The 20,637-nt window shown below is 40.6% G+C and overlaps 1 protein-coding gene across 4 annotated transcripts in view; it reads left to right on the top strand.

Moving 5' to 3' along the window:
- Positions 1-20,637, top strand: part of grik4 (glutamate receptor, ionotropic, kainate 4) — a 246,096-nt gene that overhangs the window by 181,954 nt on the left and 43,505 nt on the right. For all 4 annotated transcript variants that reach the window (XM_089013796.1, XM_089013795.1, XM_089013794.1 and 1 more), the window contains exons 9-11: positions 1,823-1,984; positions 6,271-6,423; positions 7,606-7,710. In XM_089013796.1, the coding sequence (XP_088869922.1) occupies positions 1,823-1,984; positions 6,271-6,423; positions 7,606-7,710 (420 nt within the window). The remainder of the gene's footprint in view (positions 1-1,822; positions 1,985-6,270; positions 6,424-7,605; positions 7,711-20,637) is intronic.

The following is a 20,637-nucleotide window of genomic DNA, read 5'->3' as shown; positions in this document are numbered from 1 at the left end:
TTTTTAATTACATGTGTAGCTCAATTAGAGTGATTCTCATTCACCTAGCATGTCGCCGTGCGCATGCATATACCTGTACAGACAAGCTGCTGTGACGGGTAAACATCATGATGGGCTCATTTGCACACTTTTGCCTCTATTGATCTATCAAAGCACACTTAGTCCTTATCTACATGGCGCCAAGGAATTTCACCCATCTGTCGATCCTTTGCACTGGTTCTTTTATTTCCCTCAAAGTGGAATTAAGACCAAACTCTTTGACTTCACTTCTTCTCGGTTTTCCAACATCTCTTTTTATCTCTGTTTTCCGACATCACGGCTCTTGGATAATGACCAGTCCCAAAAAAAAAGGAATAGGGCCCACGGAGGACAGTTAACATTAACTCAATCACTGCCATCTTTGTAGCTTTTTCCATTTAGATCCAGTCATTATGCAGCACGCATGTAGTTGAATCGAATTAAAAAAATGACAGGCTTCAACCCTCCCTACCGATGGAAGTAAAAGCTGTCAGACCACCGATAGCATTGATCTACAGCTCTGTCTGCTGTGTCTAATTTTCCTCACCGAGCATACCCGCCATTTTTGCTTATCTTGGCAATCTGCGGCCTCGCTGGTTGACTGGCAGTTTGTCAACTACAAGATGGCACATAGGGCCTGCCGGGGCTGCACCTAAATGTTGGGGCATGTGATTTCTGACACCTCCATCCGATAGGCTTCAGGAAATGTTAATCCCTCGGTTCCTCCTCTCCTCCGCCCCCAATAATCCCTTTTTCGTCCGTTCTCATCTTTATTTTTCCGCCGGTCCCGTGTCGACCCTTCCCTCCGGTAGAATCAGAACAGCACATCCCAAGCAAAAACACTGAAAAAGATGATACTTTGTATTCCCTCTGCTTCCTGCTAATTTATTTGTCTGTTCATCAGTGTTCTTTTGTATGAGCTCACTGTCCTTGTTTAGTTTGTCTCTTTCTCGCATTCTCGTTTTATAATTCAAGCTAAGCAGTATTCATATTTTTTATTGATAAAATGATCCATATTTATATTTTTTTTCATCTATTCCACCAGAATAATTGAGATTAATAAAGTACAGACGCTCCCATACCTACGAACATTCAAGTTACGAACAACTGTACATACAAACATTTTTGTAGTAACATTTGTAGTATTCTCTCCAGTTGTACTTGTACATATCTTTATAGACCATATATTTTATTAAATGTTTATTTTTCAGTACAAAACAAATACAGGTTATTTATACAAGCCTAAAACATATTTATATAAACCTTAAACATACATTCAATACAAAATATAGCACTAAAGCAAATTACGAACAAATTCACCTGACGAACGACTGTTCAGAATGTATCTCATTCTTAAATTGGGGAGTGTCCGTATTTGACAGGTGAGTAGCAGAAATTCAACATAGAATCAGATATGGAAATGAAAAATTAAAAGTCTCTATCAATGAAAACTACTAAGTAACTACATAGGGAAAGGGTGGAAGCAGATGACACGGTGACAGCTCGATGTATCATGTCACCGAGTAATCCGAGTGTATACATCAGCCCAATATGACATAATACAAAGTAGTAATAACATAGCAACTCAACGCAACTTTATGTAGTCCTAAAACTCAATATTCTGTGGGTCCCGGAATTCGAGTGGCAATGACAAAAAACTGGCACTGAAGTGGTCACATTTTTGCACATCTGGCAGTGACGGAGTTAAACATAATTGGTGCACATTTTAAAATATCTAATGTATCCAGCAACTATTCAAACTGGGTATGCTGAAATCTCATCATGATGTCATTTTGCCTCACAGGAGTTCTCCATGCTACGACTGGACAACGTGGCGGATCAGCGGGTCAACATTGTTGGTTTTTCAGTTTTCAACCAAACGCATCCATTCTTTGAGGATTTTGCACTAAGCCTCAACCGCTCCTGGCAAGAGAACTGTGAACATGCTCCCTTTGAGGGCACCCCGGTTAGTCCGCACTAACACACACACAACACCCCCCCCCCCCTGCACCCGTTTTAGTTATTTATGTCATTCGTTAAAAGATACATTCACGTAGATGTATTTCTTTACAAAGGCCAAACAGACCTTTAAAGGCTGAATGCATCTGCGACTCAAAAGTCCCCGTTGCGAAACACACACATCAAAAAACAATCGCCATATTATACAAGTATGACATTTATCCGGTTAAGTGCTGTAATTGTAGCGGACATCCGAGCGGGTTGTTTTCCTGGCAGCGCCTCATTAAATCTATTGCAGTGTCTTGATTCACTATGAGGAATTACACAAACCGCAAAGTATTGCCAGCTCACAACCCGACATTTCAAAAGCAAAGTATAGTGTACACAATGTATTTATTTGTTTATTATAATGGATTAATATCAAAGTCACACCATGTCTACTTATTCATTCTGTCAAAAACATAATAAATTTAAATTTAAAACACAGTAAATTCTTTGAAGACAGAGCCTCGATTGTTCTATTTGGTTACTGGATGTCAGCGGTGTCAAACGTATGACCCACGGATCAGAACAGGTCCTCCAATGGGTTTAATCTGGCCCGCGAGACGATTTGGTCGAATTATTTTCAACCACAGTAACTCCAGCCTGTGTGAATAAACAGCTGGCAATTGTTGCTATGCATCGTATTTTCCGGTGTATAAGGCGCACCCCCAATGAATGGTGTATTTTCAAACTTTTTCCATATTTAAGGCACACCTGACTATAAGGCATACCTTCAATGAATGGAAAATGTTTACCAAATATAATACAGTAAAGTCTCGTTATATCGATATCGGATATATCGATAGTCCCGGTTATATCGATACTATTTCTGTGCACGCACGGAGAAAATTACATGCAAACAGGGTCGGATATATCGATAGTCCCGGTTATATCGATATTTTTTCGGACTCCCTTGAATATCGATATAACGAGACTTTACTGTATATACATTTACAAAAGTTTTCCAAATATAAGGCACACTACTTTATAAGGAACTACAATAGAGGCTGGGGTTACTCACAACTTCTTCTACTGGGGAAATGGAGTCGGTAGAAGCTGACAGTAGTTGCGAGACCTGTTGTGGCTCAATATCTCTTCACATATAAGGCGCACCAGCGTATAAGGTGCAGGATCATCTTTTGAAAAAAATGAAGGCTTTGGGGTGCGCCTTATACACTAGAAAATACTGTGTTATGATTTTACTGGTCCCACGATGGAATAGATTGTTCTCCGTGTGGCCTCTGAGTTCAAATGAGTTTGACATCAGCACTCTTTAGTTACTCGACTATTGACTTGAAATACTGTATTAGAAACACTCATATCGTGGGCAAGATTATTAAAGTATATCAGTGTTTTATGTTGATGTTGTCCTGTAGATTTGAGAAATTAAAAACAAATATGTTGGTAAAGATGAAAAGATTTCATGTTGAGAGGGGAGTGTTTCTTACGACGTGTTCATGAAACTGTTTATACTGTCAAGTACCTAGTTGGAAGCCAATAGAAGGAGTCGATTAATGAGCAAATCTGTACTTAAACTGAATGAATGCCGACGACGAAAGAGCGCTCAACAATTTGCCCCCCTCTGTTGTGCACAAGCTGGCTGCTGAAAGAGGCCAATAAGCATTAGAACGCAGCATGATAGAAAGCTATACAGTTGCTCTCACAGCTGGTTGCTTGAATACTTCTCAGTTCTACGCCTTTATGACTAATTAACTTAACGTTAAAAGAAAAAAAGGCTGATGGCAATTTAGGAAAACTAAGTTATTTACCCCTTGAAGAATTGATCTGCTGTCTTTGATGCTAATGTTGTTTGACGTATAAGTGTCCCCATAGGGCTCATGTGGTACAGCAATTTCTGATGTGAAAGGATGAGGTGTCCAAAAAGTGTACAAATTCAAACTATGTGCCATCTTTTACAGAAAGCTGTGATTTAGCATTTTTCAAAACACACTGGTATGTGAACTGATGAACGTCTCTTCATGCAAAATGTTCAAGTTGCACAACACCTCAACAGGAAAATATTGGCTCTTGTTATGAATGCTAAAAATAAAATACAGTATGGCAGTGTCTGAAACTCATGACAAAAAGTTAGTGGACACCCGGGTCTCTGAACTCTGAAAAGTTGCCGGCCCAGCCATAAAGTTGCCTGCCCGATTTTTCACAACTTAAAACACATAAAGACGTCTAATCGCCCAAAAAATAAAAACATTGTTGCGAAGTGTAAAGGGTTTTTTAAAATTAAGGAAGTACCAACCACAAATGCTCCCTTGCCTAATTTATGGTAATATACCTTGTTGAAGATTTTGCTCCAGTTGTCGTTTGTCGTCATGGTGTACAATGTAACGTTTGCAATTTGTTGTCTGCTCTAAGCTACGTGGACTCTACTTTCTCAGCGGCTTTCAAAACTCTGAACTACACTTTTCAGTCAGGGTGTAGTCCAAAGCAGGCTTCTTTTTGGCTGCCGGTGCCGAGTATGCAAATTGCCAAGCGAACGTTCGTTTGGCAATTTGCAGTTTTGAAAGCCGCTGAGAAAGTGGAGTCCACATGGCTCTTAGCATTTTGTATGTGGCTTTTGGTTTATTGAATAAAACAGACGTTTGATTTGAAAAAATATCACTTTTTTTTTGAAAAGTAGTCGGCCATCCGGGCTGAGCCTTTTTGAAAGTTGTTCGCCCGACGTAAAAGTTGTACGTCCCGGGCCGCCGGGCAGATGCTATTTCAAACACTGAGTATGGGCTACACTTTTCCATCATAGGTTTGAACCTTCGTCTGCCATCTTGCCTTGCCGATATCGAGCCATAATCACCTTGCATTTGTTTCGGTGCGTTCCAAAGTTGTGGTCGAGGATATCCCTGGCTCTTCCATGACCGCCGCAAACGACCGAAAGAGATAATCGAATATTCATTTACCCATGATGCATTCCAGTATTTACATCGAACATGACGGATGGTTGAAATATGGAGCTAGAACAGGAGTAAAACTCTAAAAGAGATGAAAAGCAGGGAAGTAAACAAACATATTCTCATTTTTAAAGAAACAATTAAATAAGTCTGCTGAGGGTAGTGACAATTCATGGCAGCAAACTGATGGGGCGGCCCGGTAGTCGAGTGGTTTGCACACCGGCTTCACAGTGCAGGGGTTCGCGGCCTGGTCCGGCCTCCCTGTGTGGAGCTTGCATGTTCTCCCCGGGCCCGCGTGGGTTTTCTCTGGGTCCTCCGGTTTCCTCCCACACTACAAAAACATGCATTGCAGGCAGATTGACCACTCCAAATTGTCCCTAGGTGTGAGTGTGAGAGTGACTGTTGTTTGTCTTTGTGTGCCCTGTGATTGGCTGGCAACCAATTCAATGGTTTTTCATTTGTGATTTAGAAATATAATGCTCCAATGAATGCAATATAGGTGCTCAGCCATTGGAATTAGAATCATCCAGGCATACCATTGGCTAAAATGGGACCTCCACCGAATGTGTCTTCTGAATGTAGCTAAATAAATACAGAACTATTTGTCAATGCAGCATCCTTGTTATTCATCCCTCCGGGTAAGTGGTGTTTCGATGGTTTTACATAATGTGAGTCACCCAGAAAAAGTGCTCACCAGTTGGGCGATCGCTCACTATGCTAATGTCTTGGATGTTTTTGAAAGATTGTAAAGCAAACGTCCTTGGATCAGTTCAAAACAAAACACAGGCCGTAAAAACATTTCAGAGAGAGAACATAAAATAAAAAGGGCAACAAAAATTAGGCAGATGCAGTGAAATGTTAAATAATCGTCATTTGTGTTTTCCACTATACCATATATTACTCTGATAAATTGCACAATAATGCAATTGTTACATAGTTTGATGCATTTTTAGGATTTAGGAAACATTTATATCAAAATTTGGGGGATATGGAACGGATTAGGCCATTTACATGGAAAATGCGTCTACTGTACTTAGAAAAGTTTGTAGTTCAGAAATTTGTCCCAAAACATATTCATTTTTTAAGTAGCGGTACCAATATACAGTAGCTATAAAATGTATAAAAACAATAGTATTGTTGTTAGCATAAAGATGGAGGACGTCAAAATGGACATTGCATCGTTCACTGATTCTATTTGTAGCTCTCAGAGGAAAAACTCTGGACAACCCTGGTGTAACACACTGAATGGCAACTGCTCACTATGTTTGTTTGCACTCAGAGTCTGAGCAGTTGGTGTGTGCATGCATAATATATCCACCTTCCTCTCTATCTCCCCCTCGTTCTTGCGCAGCTCTCCTCAGCGCTTTTCTTTGATGCGGTCTATGCGGTGGTGGCAGCGGTCCAGGAGCTGAATCGTAGCCAAAATGTAGGCGCCACTCAGCTCTCTTGCAAGTCCTCCAAAATCTGGGAGCACGGCACCAGCCTCATGAATTACCTGAGAATGGTAAGTTGGCCTCGGCAGGACTTCATAAAAAAAGCTTAGAATGATTCAACGTGCCTATTTTGGAAATGTTCGTTATTTTGGAAGGGAGAGCTATTTGTATGCTTATATAAATCAGGAATAAGGCGTATAGCGTTGCCCAAATGTCCTTGGAAGTTTCCGAAGAGGGTCAAATCCTAATGGGGGACTTTTTTTTTTTTAGTTTTAGTTTTAGTTATTTTTATTTTTAGTTTTTTTTTTAATTTTTAGTTTTTTTTGTGTTGTTTATTTATTTTGATCGATCGATCTATTTAGCTATTCTAAACCAAAAATAAATTGTTGTTACTGGGCCTCCACGTGGAATTCAAAATGTTTTAATTTCGCTTTTTGGGAAAAAAAATTGAATCTTAAAGTTTGTTTACTAAGAATGATTAGAAACACTTCAATATACTGTATTTCTATATTTATATAGAAATTTTAGTTCCAAACAAGAAAATGTTTTTTTTCTTTGCATTTGTAAAAACAATATAAAATGACATTTTGAATGAAAAAATTGTGAATGATAAAATTCCAGCAAAAATAAAATTGCAACAATTAAAATTGTTTGAAAATAGAATAGACTTTTTTCTGCAAAGAAAACAAAGATACACTGATGCCGTGCATAATTATTGTCATTAAAACATCTGTGTAAGCTCTCAGTTGTATATATTATATATATATATATATATATATATATATATATATATATATATATATATATATATATATATATATATATATAGGGCCTAAACTACCAGTAAGACTTTAGTTTGCTGACGAAGTTTCTTGGATAAGAAGCGAAACGTCCGACACCTTCAAAGAAGTACAGATGACGGCTGAAGAAACCTTTTCATCGATTGTCATTAAAAGTTAGTCTTTAGTTTTCTTGTCCTAAAATTGAAATCCTATAATCATCCTATAAGGCAATGGACGCAGGGTCAGTGAATAAAATGGTGTCCAGTTGAACATAACGACTGCTGTGTTTTTTGCCGAGAGAGATTAATTTGAGCTCAACAAATGGTTATTCTTTCACATTTTACTGTAAAAGAGAAGACTAACGAGCGAGGGCCGTCCCCTCCAGTGATTCATATAATAATCACTGATGAGGGCAAAGTGAGCTGGAATCAGTGGAGAAGTCTTGAATGTTCTCTTTTCTTTATTGGACAGGTAGAGCTGGAGGGTCTAACAGGCCACATTGAATTTAACAGCAAAGGCCAGCGCTCCAACTACGCTCTTCGGATCATGCAGAGTGGCAAGGATGGCCTCAGGCAGGTAAAGTGACCCCCACCTCCCCTCCAATCAACACTGCATGTCTTATCAGACAGAGACAACTTAATGCCCGTGCTAAATTACAGCATGTCAATATTGCGTTTGTGCACGAAGACGGGTTCTAAGGAAGACATGTTCCGTTTTAGTGGGTTTTCTTGTTGAAAAATGGGCCTCCTACTCTTCGTCATAGACTATAAAGCATTTATTTCACCATACACAAAAGACATCACATAACAGAGAAGCCCCTTGAGCATCCTGCCCGAATGCAGGTGAGACACCAAAGTGAAACAGTCCCGTCGTTCTGCCGTATTTCATTCTGCATGCTTTGCAGGCGTCGTAAGACTTTTTTGTGATGTTACGATAACATTCTTGGGAACACTTTGAAATGCGACAACACCCTAAAATCCTAGACAGGCTTGGGGAGGATCAATTTTGGGAGAAGCCATTGCTCAATTCTCTCCCATCCATCAACACCTTTTTAAAATGCACCACTGGAGCTGCCTGGCAGCCACAGGCAGCTAAAATCTGAGGACAAAAATCAAGGGTGTATGCGTATAATGGATGGAAGAAAAACTGCGACGTGAGATAGAATTCAGCTGCTAGAATAAGTATGTGGTATCAAGTAGAGGTGGTGGAAGGCGATCAAAACGAAGGATCGTTAAGGGAAGTTAATGAGGTCGCTGCAGGTTAGTGTACACTGAATGCGCTTCATATGTCGCATCATCCTTAACTCATTCACTTTCATTGACAAATTTATTCGGGAATTGAAAATATGACAGAGCGCCATTCTCAATTTTTTTTCGGGTTTTGTTTTTTCTTGTTTGGGTGCCACTAAAGCACTGGCCATGGCCTCTGGCAATGTTTTTTCTTTGCAACAAGGGGGCATCATTTCCCTTTTTTCCATGTGAGCGCTTTGTTCCAGCTTATCTGCTGTTAAAGCGCTATATGAACCGGTATCTATGGATTGCATTGTATTTTGGACAGCTGCCCTCATTTCAAACTCATATAACTCCAGACCAATATAATTTAGGAATTAACTTTTTTTCTGATGAAAGAAGACAGCTTAATGGTTGTCACACTGTCTTGAATGTTTATGTCGTCCTAAAACTCAATATTCTGTGGGTCCTTTAATTCGAGTGACAATGACAAAAACCCTGCCACTGCAGTGGAGACATTTTTGTACGTCTGGCAGTAAATGAGTTAAATATGTTCACTCATGTGGGCGATTTTGTTGTTGTGACTTGGGTCTTGTCACATCAATTAGTCAATGGCATTTTTTTATTTTGATCCTATGCTTTTTAGGATGAAAGCCACGTTTTTTTTTTTTTTTACTTTTGCGGAAAGTATTCAATCCACTTGGGCATTGTTTGAATTGAAATGGTTACAATACCAATTGTGGTTCCTGGATTTGATTCTGGTTGCTTACGATTGTTAGGGCTGTTTTTATTGATGTCTTCATCCAATTTTGTTTCTAGGGTGGTACTGGGTTGAGAATCAGAGATGTAGTTCGAGCCTTAACAGGAAGTTTGATGACTTGAATGTGTCAGGTCTATTTATATTCAGAGGCGTTTGATCATATTTCACGACATGTAATACAGAGCAGAAAACTTGTGCAACTCGAGAAGTATTATGAAAATAATGATAGAAATGAAAAATGGTCAAAAAGCAGCTTGGATCATGAAATAAATCATGCCAGATTACTTGTAAGTCAAAAAACTACTGTAGTTTTGCACACATGCTAGTGTGTAACAGTACAAAGAAGAAAGTATCAATTTGACAGTTATTGGCCAACTTTAGAGTGTGTCAGCTCCTTTTTTTGATGTGTATACACACACGCGCGGGTGCGCGCACAAACATATACTGTACACACACTCACACACACACACACACACACACACACACACGCACACACACACTATACAGAAAGCCAATCGTCTTAGTTTCCTTTTTCCAGCACATTTGAATAGTTACATAATTCTCCCTCATTCGGAGTAGAAGTACATCTTGCACGCTGCTGTTTGGATGGGATAATAAGCGATTACGGTTGTCTTCTATTCTTACACGGGAACGTCAGAGATTATGATAAATAGCAGCATTTGAAGCGCTCCGGTCAAAGCTAAGACTAAATAGCACTTATCGTTTTAAAGCCTGGTGCTTGATGTAAATCTGATGAGTTTAAGCCTGTCTTTTTTTCGAATGGATTATCTAATATTTCACTGTCTCACCTATCTTGGGGAGCATGTGAGGTGGCTGCTATCAAATTTAAAGGGAAGGCTTGCTGCTTGTGTATGGCCAAAATGTTACTGAATCAGACTCCAGCTCATCTGCCTTTATTATCCTTGTCTGTGTCTCCGTGTGTCCCCTATCTGGAATTTGGCATCAGTCCGGTTTAACATAAGGCCAATGACATGGTGTCTAACGCAATGATTTCAAGTAAGAGTCTGCTTTGTTCATGTGGAAAGACAGGGCGTTTCACATGGGGAGAGAATGATGCCAGAATGGAGTGTTGTTTGTTTTTGTTCACTAACACCTCTCATGCACCACATATTGATGCCTTTGGGCTCTTCGGGCAAAAGAAAAACGGAAGGTGTGAGGACCATGCTAGCGAAAAGAAAGTTGTCTCAATTGCCACACATGTAACTGCTCCCCCAAGTGTTTAACTCATTCACTGCCATTCGTGAATTTATTCAGGAATTGAAAATATGAGTGCCATTCCCGATTTTTTGGGGGTTTTGTTTTTTTTCTTGCTTGGGTGCCATAAAGCGCTGGTCAGACCTCTCGCAATGTTTTTCCCTTCCACAGGGGAGCAGAATTTCCCTTTTTTCCATGTTAGTGTTTTGTTCCGGCTTCAGTTGTTGTTAAAACACTATATAAACCAATGTGTATGGATTGCATTGTATTGTGGACAGCAGCCCTCATTTCAAGCTCATATAACTCCAGACCCATATAATTTAGGATTTTTTTTTATGATGAAAGACTGTTTATGTCATCCTAAAAGTCAATATTCTGTGGGCCCTGGAATTCAAGTAACAATGACAAAAACCCTGGCACTGGAGTGGACACATTTTTGCACATCTGGCAGTGAATGAGTTAAATTTAAGGTAAAAAATGACTGTTATTGTGGTATACATACGACAATTTGAAATTTTGGTTCTGATTTTAGCAAGCATCATGGAAGTTTGATTTACTTTCGCGGGCCAAATAAAATGATGTGGCTGGCCAGATTTGGTCCCTAGGCCTTGACTTTGACACATGTGTTCTAAAGAATATATTTTGACATAATTTTTCATAGCTTTCAGCATAAATTAGGACAGAATCAGAAACCAGCTGACAATGGAAATGACCATCATAGAGAGAAGCTATTCAGAACCATTCTTCAGCTAACAGCTCCTGTCAGTGTGTCGAGGCCCGCAAGCCGTCACCATCGGCGATCAGGAGATTGTGACTCCATAAAGTGGACATACTCACACCCACGCACATGCATGCATGCAAACACACATACACACACAAGATTCATATATAGCCCGTCTAGAAGCCTTTAGAATGAAAAACTTGTGAGGACCAACCAAAAAGTCCTCACTTGTCAAAAATGTCCTCACTACGTATAGTATAAAATCATATTGGTCCTCACCAAAATAGCCATACAAACTCAAACACATACACGGACACACACGCACACACTCACACACACGAGATGCATATATAGACCTTCTAGAAGCCTTTAGAATGAAAAACGTGAGGACGGACATAAAAGTCCTACTAGTCAAAAATGTCCTCACTACGTCCATCCATCCATCCATTTTCCGTACCGCTTATTCCTCATTAGGGTCGCGGGGGGTGCTGGTGCCTATCTCAGCTGTCTTCGGGCACGAGGCCGGGGACACCCTGAATTGGTTGCCAGCCAATCGCAGGGCACACAAAGACGTACAACAGTCACTCTCACACTCACACCTCGCGACAATTTGGAGTGGTCAATCTGCCTTCCATGCATGTTTTTGGAGTGTGGGAGGAAATCGGATGACCCGGAGAAAACCCACGCGGGGAGAACATGCAAACTCCACACAGGGAGCTTACCGCTAACCACTCGACTACCGTCTTCACTACGTATAGTATAAAATCATAGCGGTCCTCACAAAAATAGCCATACAAACTCTCACACACACACCAGCAGCATTCCAGTCCACAAGAAACATGGCGTTTTGGGCCTGAATGACTTGATCTAGTGTGTGTGCTCTGAAAGTCCTTTGACAGCATGTGTGTGGCGAGCTGCAATGCATGATGGAACGCCTGCGGCTTGCCGAGCAAGACAGGCAGGTTGCCGGATGATGCAGTCAACAAACTTCATTTGTGAAAACCTCAGCGGTACTCGGATCCTGTGTGTGTGTGGAGTTTCCACTTCTCTGCATGTCAGCATCTCCTGCTCTCTTACACTTCTAAAGTTTGTAGATGACAGTGAATGTGCGTCTTGACAGGACGTATAACAGCTGATACCCTGGAGCTGAATATGGTCAAGGGTGCAGATAGGATAGGACTGCCCAACTGAACTGTTTCCGTTTCTGGGAGTCAAACTCTCGGACCAGCTGTTATGCTGAAATGTTTATTTTGGCCTGTTTTTTCCCAAATGAAAGAATTGTTTCAGCTAGCTTTGTTGAAGCAATTGTGTTGAACAACTGAACAGTTACACACACACACACACACACACACACACACACACACACACACACACACACACACACCTCGATACATCTGGTAATGAAATTATTGATAGCAAAATGAGGATACACCGTATTGTCACAGTGGTTTACATTATATATTTTCACTGGTTATTGTAATGTGTACTTTTTTTGGAGCGATCTGCTCAAAAACCACAGTCAGGCACATCACAAAAATGTAATTAATTGACTCTGGAAGCAATTTCTGAACGTGAAAATTTAATTTGAGACATGGATTTCATGTATGTGCCCAAGTTCAATACATTTATTTCCAGTTACTAACGAATGAGTTAAAAATCATTGCTCATGACTTGCATGTACATGGATGTTTCTTATTCTCCAGATGGTATGAACAGCAGGATGAGGCTCTAAAACGACATCATTGCTGATAGATAAATTGCTATCGTCGAAGCATGCCCCTCGCCTCTCTCGTAACATTCACACTTGTGGGTGGATGGCCACATCATGTGGTTAGTGGGTTGGATCAAAAAGGCGCATCGCCAACTGATCAATCTAACATTAGTTGGCAGCTTCCGTTTGCCTGGTTTAATGCGTGCCCATTAGCACTTATGCATGAGCTCCGCTTCGTGGCTACGCACACGAGCAATCACCGCCATGTATGCATTTTTAGCAGGCATGCAAATCCTCTCCAAAACAAACACGCCGCCACCTGCCAAACGAAGCACGGCGCGACAAATCACACAACACAGCCTCTGCAGCGCCCCCGGCCTCCTAAGACTGGCCCTTTTGGTCTGCGTTGAGCTCATTGACAACAGCCTGCCTCTTAAAAAGGGGATTGCAATAAAATGTGTAATTGCTGCAGTGTGGGATGTACAAGCTGTCAGTGATAGTGTGTTGGGCTTGACACGTGCATTGCGGGGAGGCTGCCTGGCTGTGAAAAGCCTCGTTTAGCCCCTGCAGAGAAAATAAGTATGAATGATTTTTTGCAATAGAGTCGCTTACCAAGGCCTGTTGGTCGGGAGGACCGGGCGGAGAAGGGGCGTATTTAGAAATCCCCTTTACGTTACACAGAACTTTTTAATTTCGGGTGGAATTCACCTTATTTCATTCAGTGAAACGTTGAAAGTCAAGAACATGGCAGACGTTTTTCAGTGTTTAACGGATTTCACTCTTGTAAAATGTTTTTAGACTCATCTGTCACATTGATAGCATAACTTTGTTGTTCATCGACAGTGCTTCGATAGCAGGACTCAAATGCTGACTGATCCTGATGAATGATCAAGGTAGAAAGAGGGGTGGAAGACAGTGGGGGGTCGTCTAAGCACCCATCTCACGGCATAGATGTTTTGGACAAATGTGTGTAGTCCAAAAGAAGTTATTAGATAATTGCCAGCATGCCATTATGCACATTTTTGTATATCGTCTGCTAGTGAATGAGTTTAAGAGTGAGTTAAAGAGATACTGAGTGCTATCCGTGCATCCATCGATCCTCTGAACTGCTTATCTGCTTGTGTTGCACTAAAGACTTTTTTTGGTTTGTTTTATAGGTTTTATAATTTTCTTTTCTTTTCTTTTTCTATATTCACGCTTATCAATAAGTCTGATCGGTTTTTCAACCTAGCCTCATGATTGCATCATTTCTACAAACGTAGAATGCCCTAAATAGGACGTTGGCTTATTTATTTATTTATTTTCAGCAATTCACCCAAAATTAAGATATCTGCCTTCCAATATCTCCATTCTAATCTGATGGCTGTGACACTATCAAAAGAAATGCATTAAAAATACTCTGTTTGAAACGACTTTAATCCAGCATTGACAGCTGAAAAATTCATCAATCCAAACACAAATGGAACCGTCGATATACATCTCATCTTTGATTGTCTGTCAGAGAAATATTGAAAATGTTCTTTTGGGAGTCACTGTTTGCAATGAGCATCGAGTGGTTTGCACACCGGCTTCACAGTGCAGAGGTCGCCGGTTCGTGTCCCTGTGTGGAGTTTGCATGTTCTCCCCGGGCCCTCCGGTTTCATCCTACACTCCAAAGACATGCATGCCAGGCAGATTGACCACTCCAAATTGCCCCTCGGTGTGAGTGTGAGAGTGACTGTTGTACGTCTTTGTGTGCCCTGCGATTGGCTGGCAACCAATTCAGGGTGTACCCCGCCTCGTGCCCGAAGACAGCTAAGATAGGCTCCAGCACCCCCTGCGACCCTAATGAGGAATAAGCGGTACGGAAAATGGTTGGATGGATGGCTTTGGTGCTTTGGTGCCTTTTTTAACTTTAGAACACTCACGTAGGAAACTGCCCATTCAATGTGTCAATCTGAGCGAGAAACACTGATTACCGATAACAATGGAGAAGAATGAAGACATTTTCTATTTACTTCTTCGCAACTTGTTGCTTGCCTAAAGCGAAGGCTGAGGGCAAGAAGACAATACACAGGGTGCAATTCAATCCGACAGTGCTTCACTCTAAACGTGCTGATTCGATACCAATGTTCGGAGGAAACATGACTGGAAATGACAAAAAAAAAAACATGAAACATACTAAAATTCGCTTACATGATGCACTTTTTTGAGTGCAGCTTCTTGTTTTCTTGCTGACATCATCTATCCAGTTGGAAGCCCTGACTGGGAGCAGAAATAATATCTGCTTTTGTAAATGGGAATGTCAAGAGCAAGTAGACTAAGAGGCTGAGCACTGAAGATATCACATAATTGTAGAGGGGAACAACATGCAAAATACATCTAAAGTCACTTTGTCGCTACGAGTGTCTTTCATCTTAAGCAGAAAAAAATGCATTTAGCTAAAAATGGGCACCAGATAGATAAAAACACATGGCTTTTTTGGAGGGGATGACACAAACAAACATCCAAGTCTCACCCAGCCATGAAATCTTTTAAGGCTGAACAATAACTTCACATGATGCTTTTGATCTATTCCCTAACTGCAGCCTGCAAAGTGTATAAGGAGGAAAACAAAAGAGGACCCGGGACTGACAGACGTCTTACTGAGACCAAACAAAGCACAACCAGGCAACTAGGCACATGACTGTGTGTGTGCGTGTGCGTGTGCGTGTGTGTGTGTGTGTGTGTGTGTGTGTGTGTGTGTGTGTGTGTGTGTGTGTGTGTGTGTGTGTGTGTGTGTGAGTGTGTGTGTGTGTGCGTGCGTGCGCGTGTGTGCGTGCGATTGCGCGTGCATGTGTGTGGGGATGTGTCTGTGAGTGCATATGTGTATGCGTGTCATATGATTGGACAACTTTTATCGAGTTTAGTGCGGTCAGATGATGCTACTGTTTGGCATCTGTCCTTCCATACTTTTGTGGATAAATTGTTAGGAGCAAAGACACCCCAAAAAAAGTCTGGAGAAAATAACATGTCATAAGATGACGAGCGATTTATCAGTTAGGTGATTCGCTTGCATTGCATTCCAATCAACAGTGACACCATCTCCCTGCATATGAGCACACACTCGCTGTCACAACGGAGTGCAAGTCATCACGTCAAACCAAATGCCGAAAATTAAGAAGTTGAACGAAACGTATACGTTGGCATGATGACACATCTCCATTCGGAGGACCGAAAAGGTGCAAAATGAAATCATTTAGCAAGCGTTGAGGACACCCATGAAATGAACAAGCACGTAAACTGCGAGACGGGAAACATTTCACAGCAGCAAGAGAACATTATAACACAAACAAACAAGTAAATAACTAAATAAATTAATAAATAGATAGCTAAATAAAGAGATAAATAAACAATAAACAAATACTTAAATCAATTGAGCTCATTGGCGGGGGACTATTCAGTATGTTGAGTTGACACATCCCACAATGCACTGGGCCAATGTAACCAACGCCAATTTGGCAATCTCTTTAAAAAAATGGGAGTGAACTTTTCCGCACACAGACAGATTAAAAAGTACAAAAAAAGACTGTGTTTTAAATTTTATTTTCAGGATTCTGCACGTTCAAACAATTACAATTAAGAAAAGGGAATACATTGAGCCTTGATTTACACTTCATGGGACAAAAAACTCAGGCCCCTTAATTTGAATAATTGTTTTTTTCATATGAGGCATTATCTGATCACATCTAAAATGGAGGATTGAACATTTGCAAAGCAACATACTGTAGTGTTGCTTTATTAATTTTTTTCCTTCACCATACCGACTTTATGTTCATGGACCAAATACTTACGTTTCCATCCCTCCGTTTATTACCATCACATCAGTCATAACAAGAGGCCGAAATATATTTTTAATCAGGAGTTTTGTCCTCGACTGCCGTCATTAAGGAATCGGAAGATTCTTAATGAACACCATTTTCAGGCGTGTTTTATTTATGTCCAAGAGCAGATCATTGAACTACTCATCTGAGGAGGCTTTAAGCGGAATCACAGCGCTAACCGTTGACATCGTGTTTAATCGAGGGAGTTTAAATCATTCAGGCCTTGTGAAGATGTGTGTGTAAGTGCCTGAGGCGCACCATGCCACCCCCCACCACCCAAAAGAAATGGCGTGATGTGCTGCGCTACTCTGCTCCGAAATGATGATGTTCTTCATGAGAGTAAAAAGATGGTTGGAATCTGGAATGTGTCAGCCTGCTAGGTGACACAACACTTCCCCTTCATCCTGATTCGCCCTTTCCTATCGACCTCCCCCCTCTCTCCTATTCCACCTCCATGTGCATCAATAATCGGGTTGCGAGAGGCAGAATTAAAAAAAAAAAACATATTGCTCTCAGAAAAAGCAGAAGCGTAGCTGACGGGAAATGAATAAACCCACCATAAAAAGTGAAATCATTGAAGCGCATTCACACTTTAAACCGGCGCAGTGTCTTGTGTAAATAACACAGCTGAAATCAAGTCTTGAAAATCCCATGCTGGAAGCGGATGCGCGTGTCAATCAAGTATGAGGTGCTCTGAAACAGACTGAAGGAAGACCGACCATAAACGGGGCTCAACTCACTTTCACTTTAAAGAAACAAGCAAAGCAGGATGAGGTTGCACAGATGAAAAAAAATGGCAAGCAATGTTGGTTTCAACATTTCGGACAAGATGATGACAGTGATTTTACAGTTTAGTAATACAGTGATACCTCAGTTTATGAACTTAATTGGTTCCAAGAAAGTGTGTGTAAGGCGAAACGTTCGTCTTCCAAACATTTATTTCCCATAAGAAACCATTCAAATTAGAATAATACGTTGCCAGGTGCCCATAAAACATAATTTTCTACTAAAAGTCGTTTTATTTACCTTTTTATTTACCGTTTTATTTACCTTTGTGATGGTCGTTGATGTAGTTGCCTCTTGATGATATCAGAGTGAAGTTGCCGTGCTTTCTCCGCGATAATACCCTCACTCACATAGCTACCTGCTTTTTGTTAATCCAAATAAACAGAAGTTTTTCAACCTCTTCTATTGGCAGAGACTGTTGCTTAGACAACACACGCACCCTTAATAGCTTCCTTGTTCTAAAGGATGGTAGCAATGGTCGACTTCGCGTACTGGTACTGGGACGCCAAGTCACACAAACGCACACCTCGTTCGTGTTTTTTGATGATCTCCTTCTCACTTGACTGTAATTTTGATTGTGTCCTCTTCGGCTTAACACTAGCCTGTGGTGGGGTATTTTTCGGTCCCATCATAGCAAAAGTACTCCACTCGATAACAAACCATGTCTGCACTTAAAGAAAGGGGGTGACGAAAACTAGTCTGCCAGCCACTGTGGCGCTTTTCGACCATGTGGTTTGGTTAGTCCGCCAAAAACTAGTTCGTCAGCCAAGACTATATACTCGTGAATTTAATATTCGTGAGTCAAAATGTTTGTGATCTAAAGCGTTCGTAAGCTGAGGTATCACTGGAGTAAAAAACTTTAGGAATCACAGCAGTGAAAATGAAACAAAAGTGAGAACATGGAGTGAAGGAGGAGGCAATAGGGTCAAAAAAATAGGACATGACTCTATGAGTAAGAAGAAAATCAACATGATTTCAGAAAGTCTGTTCAAAGGAGGTGACAAATGATTGGAAATGCGCCGGCAGAATGGAAACAAAAAAAAAAATCAAGACAAATGAGCCAAAGAAATCAGATATGGAATTCTGGCATAGGTTCTTTATATTGAAAACAAAACATTTTGAATTCAACTATATATAAAGGGAGGGAATTTATTTCAGTCAATCCTCTGGGAGTATCTTGTTCATTCACAAAGGGAATTCTATTACCTCAAGAATGGAAAACAAAAATCCACTAAAGGGAGTATCGCACTCCCCCTAAAAAAGAATAAAATGAATGAATTTGGCACAAATCTAAAAATAACTACAAACCGCAACAAAGCCTCCAAGAAAACAACACGACCCAAAAAGCTTTCATTCATTTTTACGTGACGGAGATGGCAGCTCACTTGCAAGCTCAGAAAAGCATCGATGAAACAAATCTATTCTGCCTCGCTGCATTTGCTTTGTCAAGAATGTGACATCTTAGTAGAGTTGACTCGCTGCATTCTGTCACCAAAGTGAAGCATGAGAAATGGACAAGTATGGAAAAAACATCCAGTGTTTTGTCAACCTGGCATGTTGCTTTGTGAGTACTTTGTGCTTGTCTTATTGCAGTGCTGAATCGAAACTGACCAGGCAAAAGACTGTTTCAAGTGCCCTCCTTTTGTGAGCGATTGGTCTCCCCAATGAAAAAGTAGCCAATTTTAGAAATGGGCAAAGGCAATCTGTACCATAACAGGGACTGAGGAAATTACCTAAAGAAAACAACAGTGTGAGCTATTGTACAAGATTAAAAAGAAGGTAAATATTGAGAATAAAAAAAATAGAAAATTTTAAGCAGTAATTTAAATCTGTGCAGTGGACGTTCCTCAAACATGTTCAGTAATCCCCCTTTTTTCGCGATTAACTCATTCACTGCCAGACATGCAAAAGTGTTTCTGATTCTGTGCTAAATTGGGCTCCAGTGCCAGGGTTTTTGTCATTGTCACTCGAATTTTGTGGAAAAGGAAAAATATTGCTAGAGGTCTGGCCAGCGGATTATCGGCATCCAAGCAAGAAAAAAACTAAACCGAACTAATTCGGGAATGGCGCTCTAAGTCATATTTTCAATTCCCAAATAAATTTGTGAATGCCAGTGAATTAGTTAATTAAATGAACCATTAATACGAACCCTTCAAAGTGTGAGTCACATGCTGTCCGCAGTCAGTTAATTTGCCATTCTGTGGGTTTACGCGAGTTTGACCATAATCATGTCAACGACAAAAAGAGCATTTTGGAGGACATACGAGACGAGTGGTGTGCTTGTGCATGCAATTTGAGCCCTACCTGTCTCGAAATGGAGAGTACGTTATATCCAGTAAAACATGTCATGCACTTTTTTTACCCCCTCAACTAATTTTACCTCTGAATTGTTTTGTCATGCAATATTACGGAATACAAAAAGGAAATTGTAGTACGATAAGCTGTTCTGCTGGTCGGCATGCGTCTAGTTTAGTCTAAATGCTTGCCGGCTTTTGCCCTCAAACTCGTCATATGAAGATTACTAAACCCGGGATTAATATCATCAGATGAAGGTCTCTTCCTCTTGTTTGTTTTTGCACTTCCGCTGCCAATACGCATGGTGATATTTGAACAGCTGCTAGTGACGGGAAGTGTGGATGTGAGGTTATCTATTGTTTGACTTGGTACAAACATGAAGCTCTGGCCTGCCACTGCCAGTCAGTCTGACTCTCCAATTTTAAGCAAGCCTTCGCAGTCACTCTAATACTACACTGTGTTTCCAAACTGAATCACCCCACTTTGGAAAATGGGTTATTGTTTTATTTTTTTGTAAATTAGCGCAAACACTGTTCAACAGTGTGTCACACTGTGACATCTCATCTCATCTCATCTCATCTCATCTCATCTCTCAATCTCATTGCACAATTTTAGTAACAAAATTTCACATGTAAATATTCATACTTTTAACTACAGTAGTTACAACATATTTCTAGCAATAATCAATTATGTTCTTTGTTGGACAGCATTGTGGCTTTTTTTGCTGTGGACAAATTAAATTTAGAGGGACAACTCATATTAGAGGCTTTGGAGAGAAAGTCAGAGATGCCAGACTGAGATGGTTTGGACATGTCCAGAGGAGAGAGAGTGACTATATCGGCAGAAGGATGCTGAGCCTTGAACAGCTAGGCAGGAGACCGAGAGGAAGACCGAAGAGGAGGTTTATGGATGTGGTCAAACAGGACATGAAGGAAGCTGGTGTG

Source organism: Hippocampus bargibanti, linkage group LG14 (genome assembly GCF_051943395.1).
Source record: "Hippocampus bargibanti isolate YZ-2025 linkage group LG14, ASM5194339v1, whole genome shotgun sequence".
NCBI classification, from domain to species: Eukaryota; Metazoa; Chordata; class Actinopteri; order Syngnathiformes; family Syngnathidae; genus Hippocampus; species Hippocampus bargibanti.
This window is presented reverse-complemented; position numbering and strand designations above follow the sequence as displayed.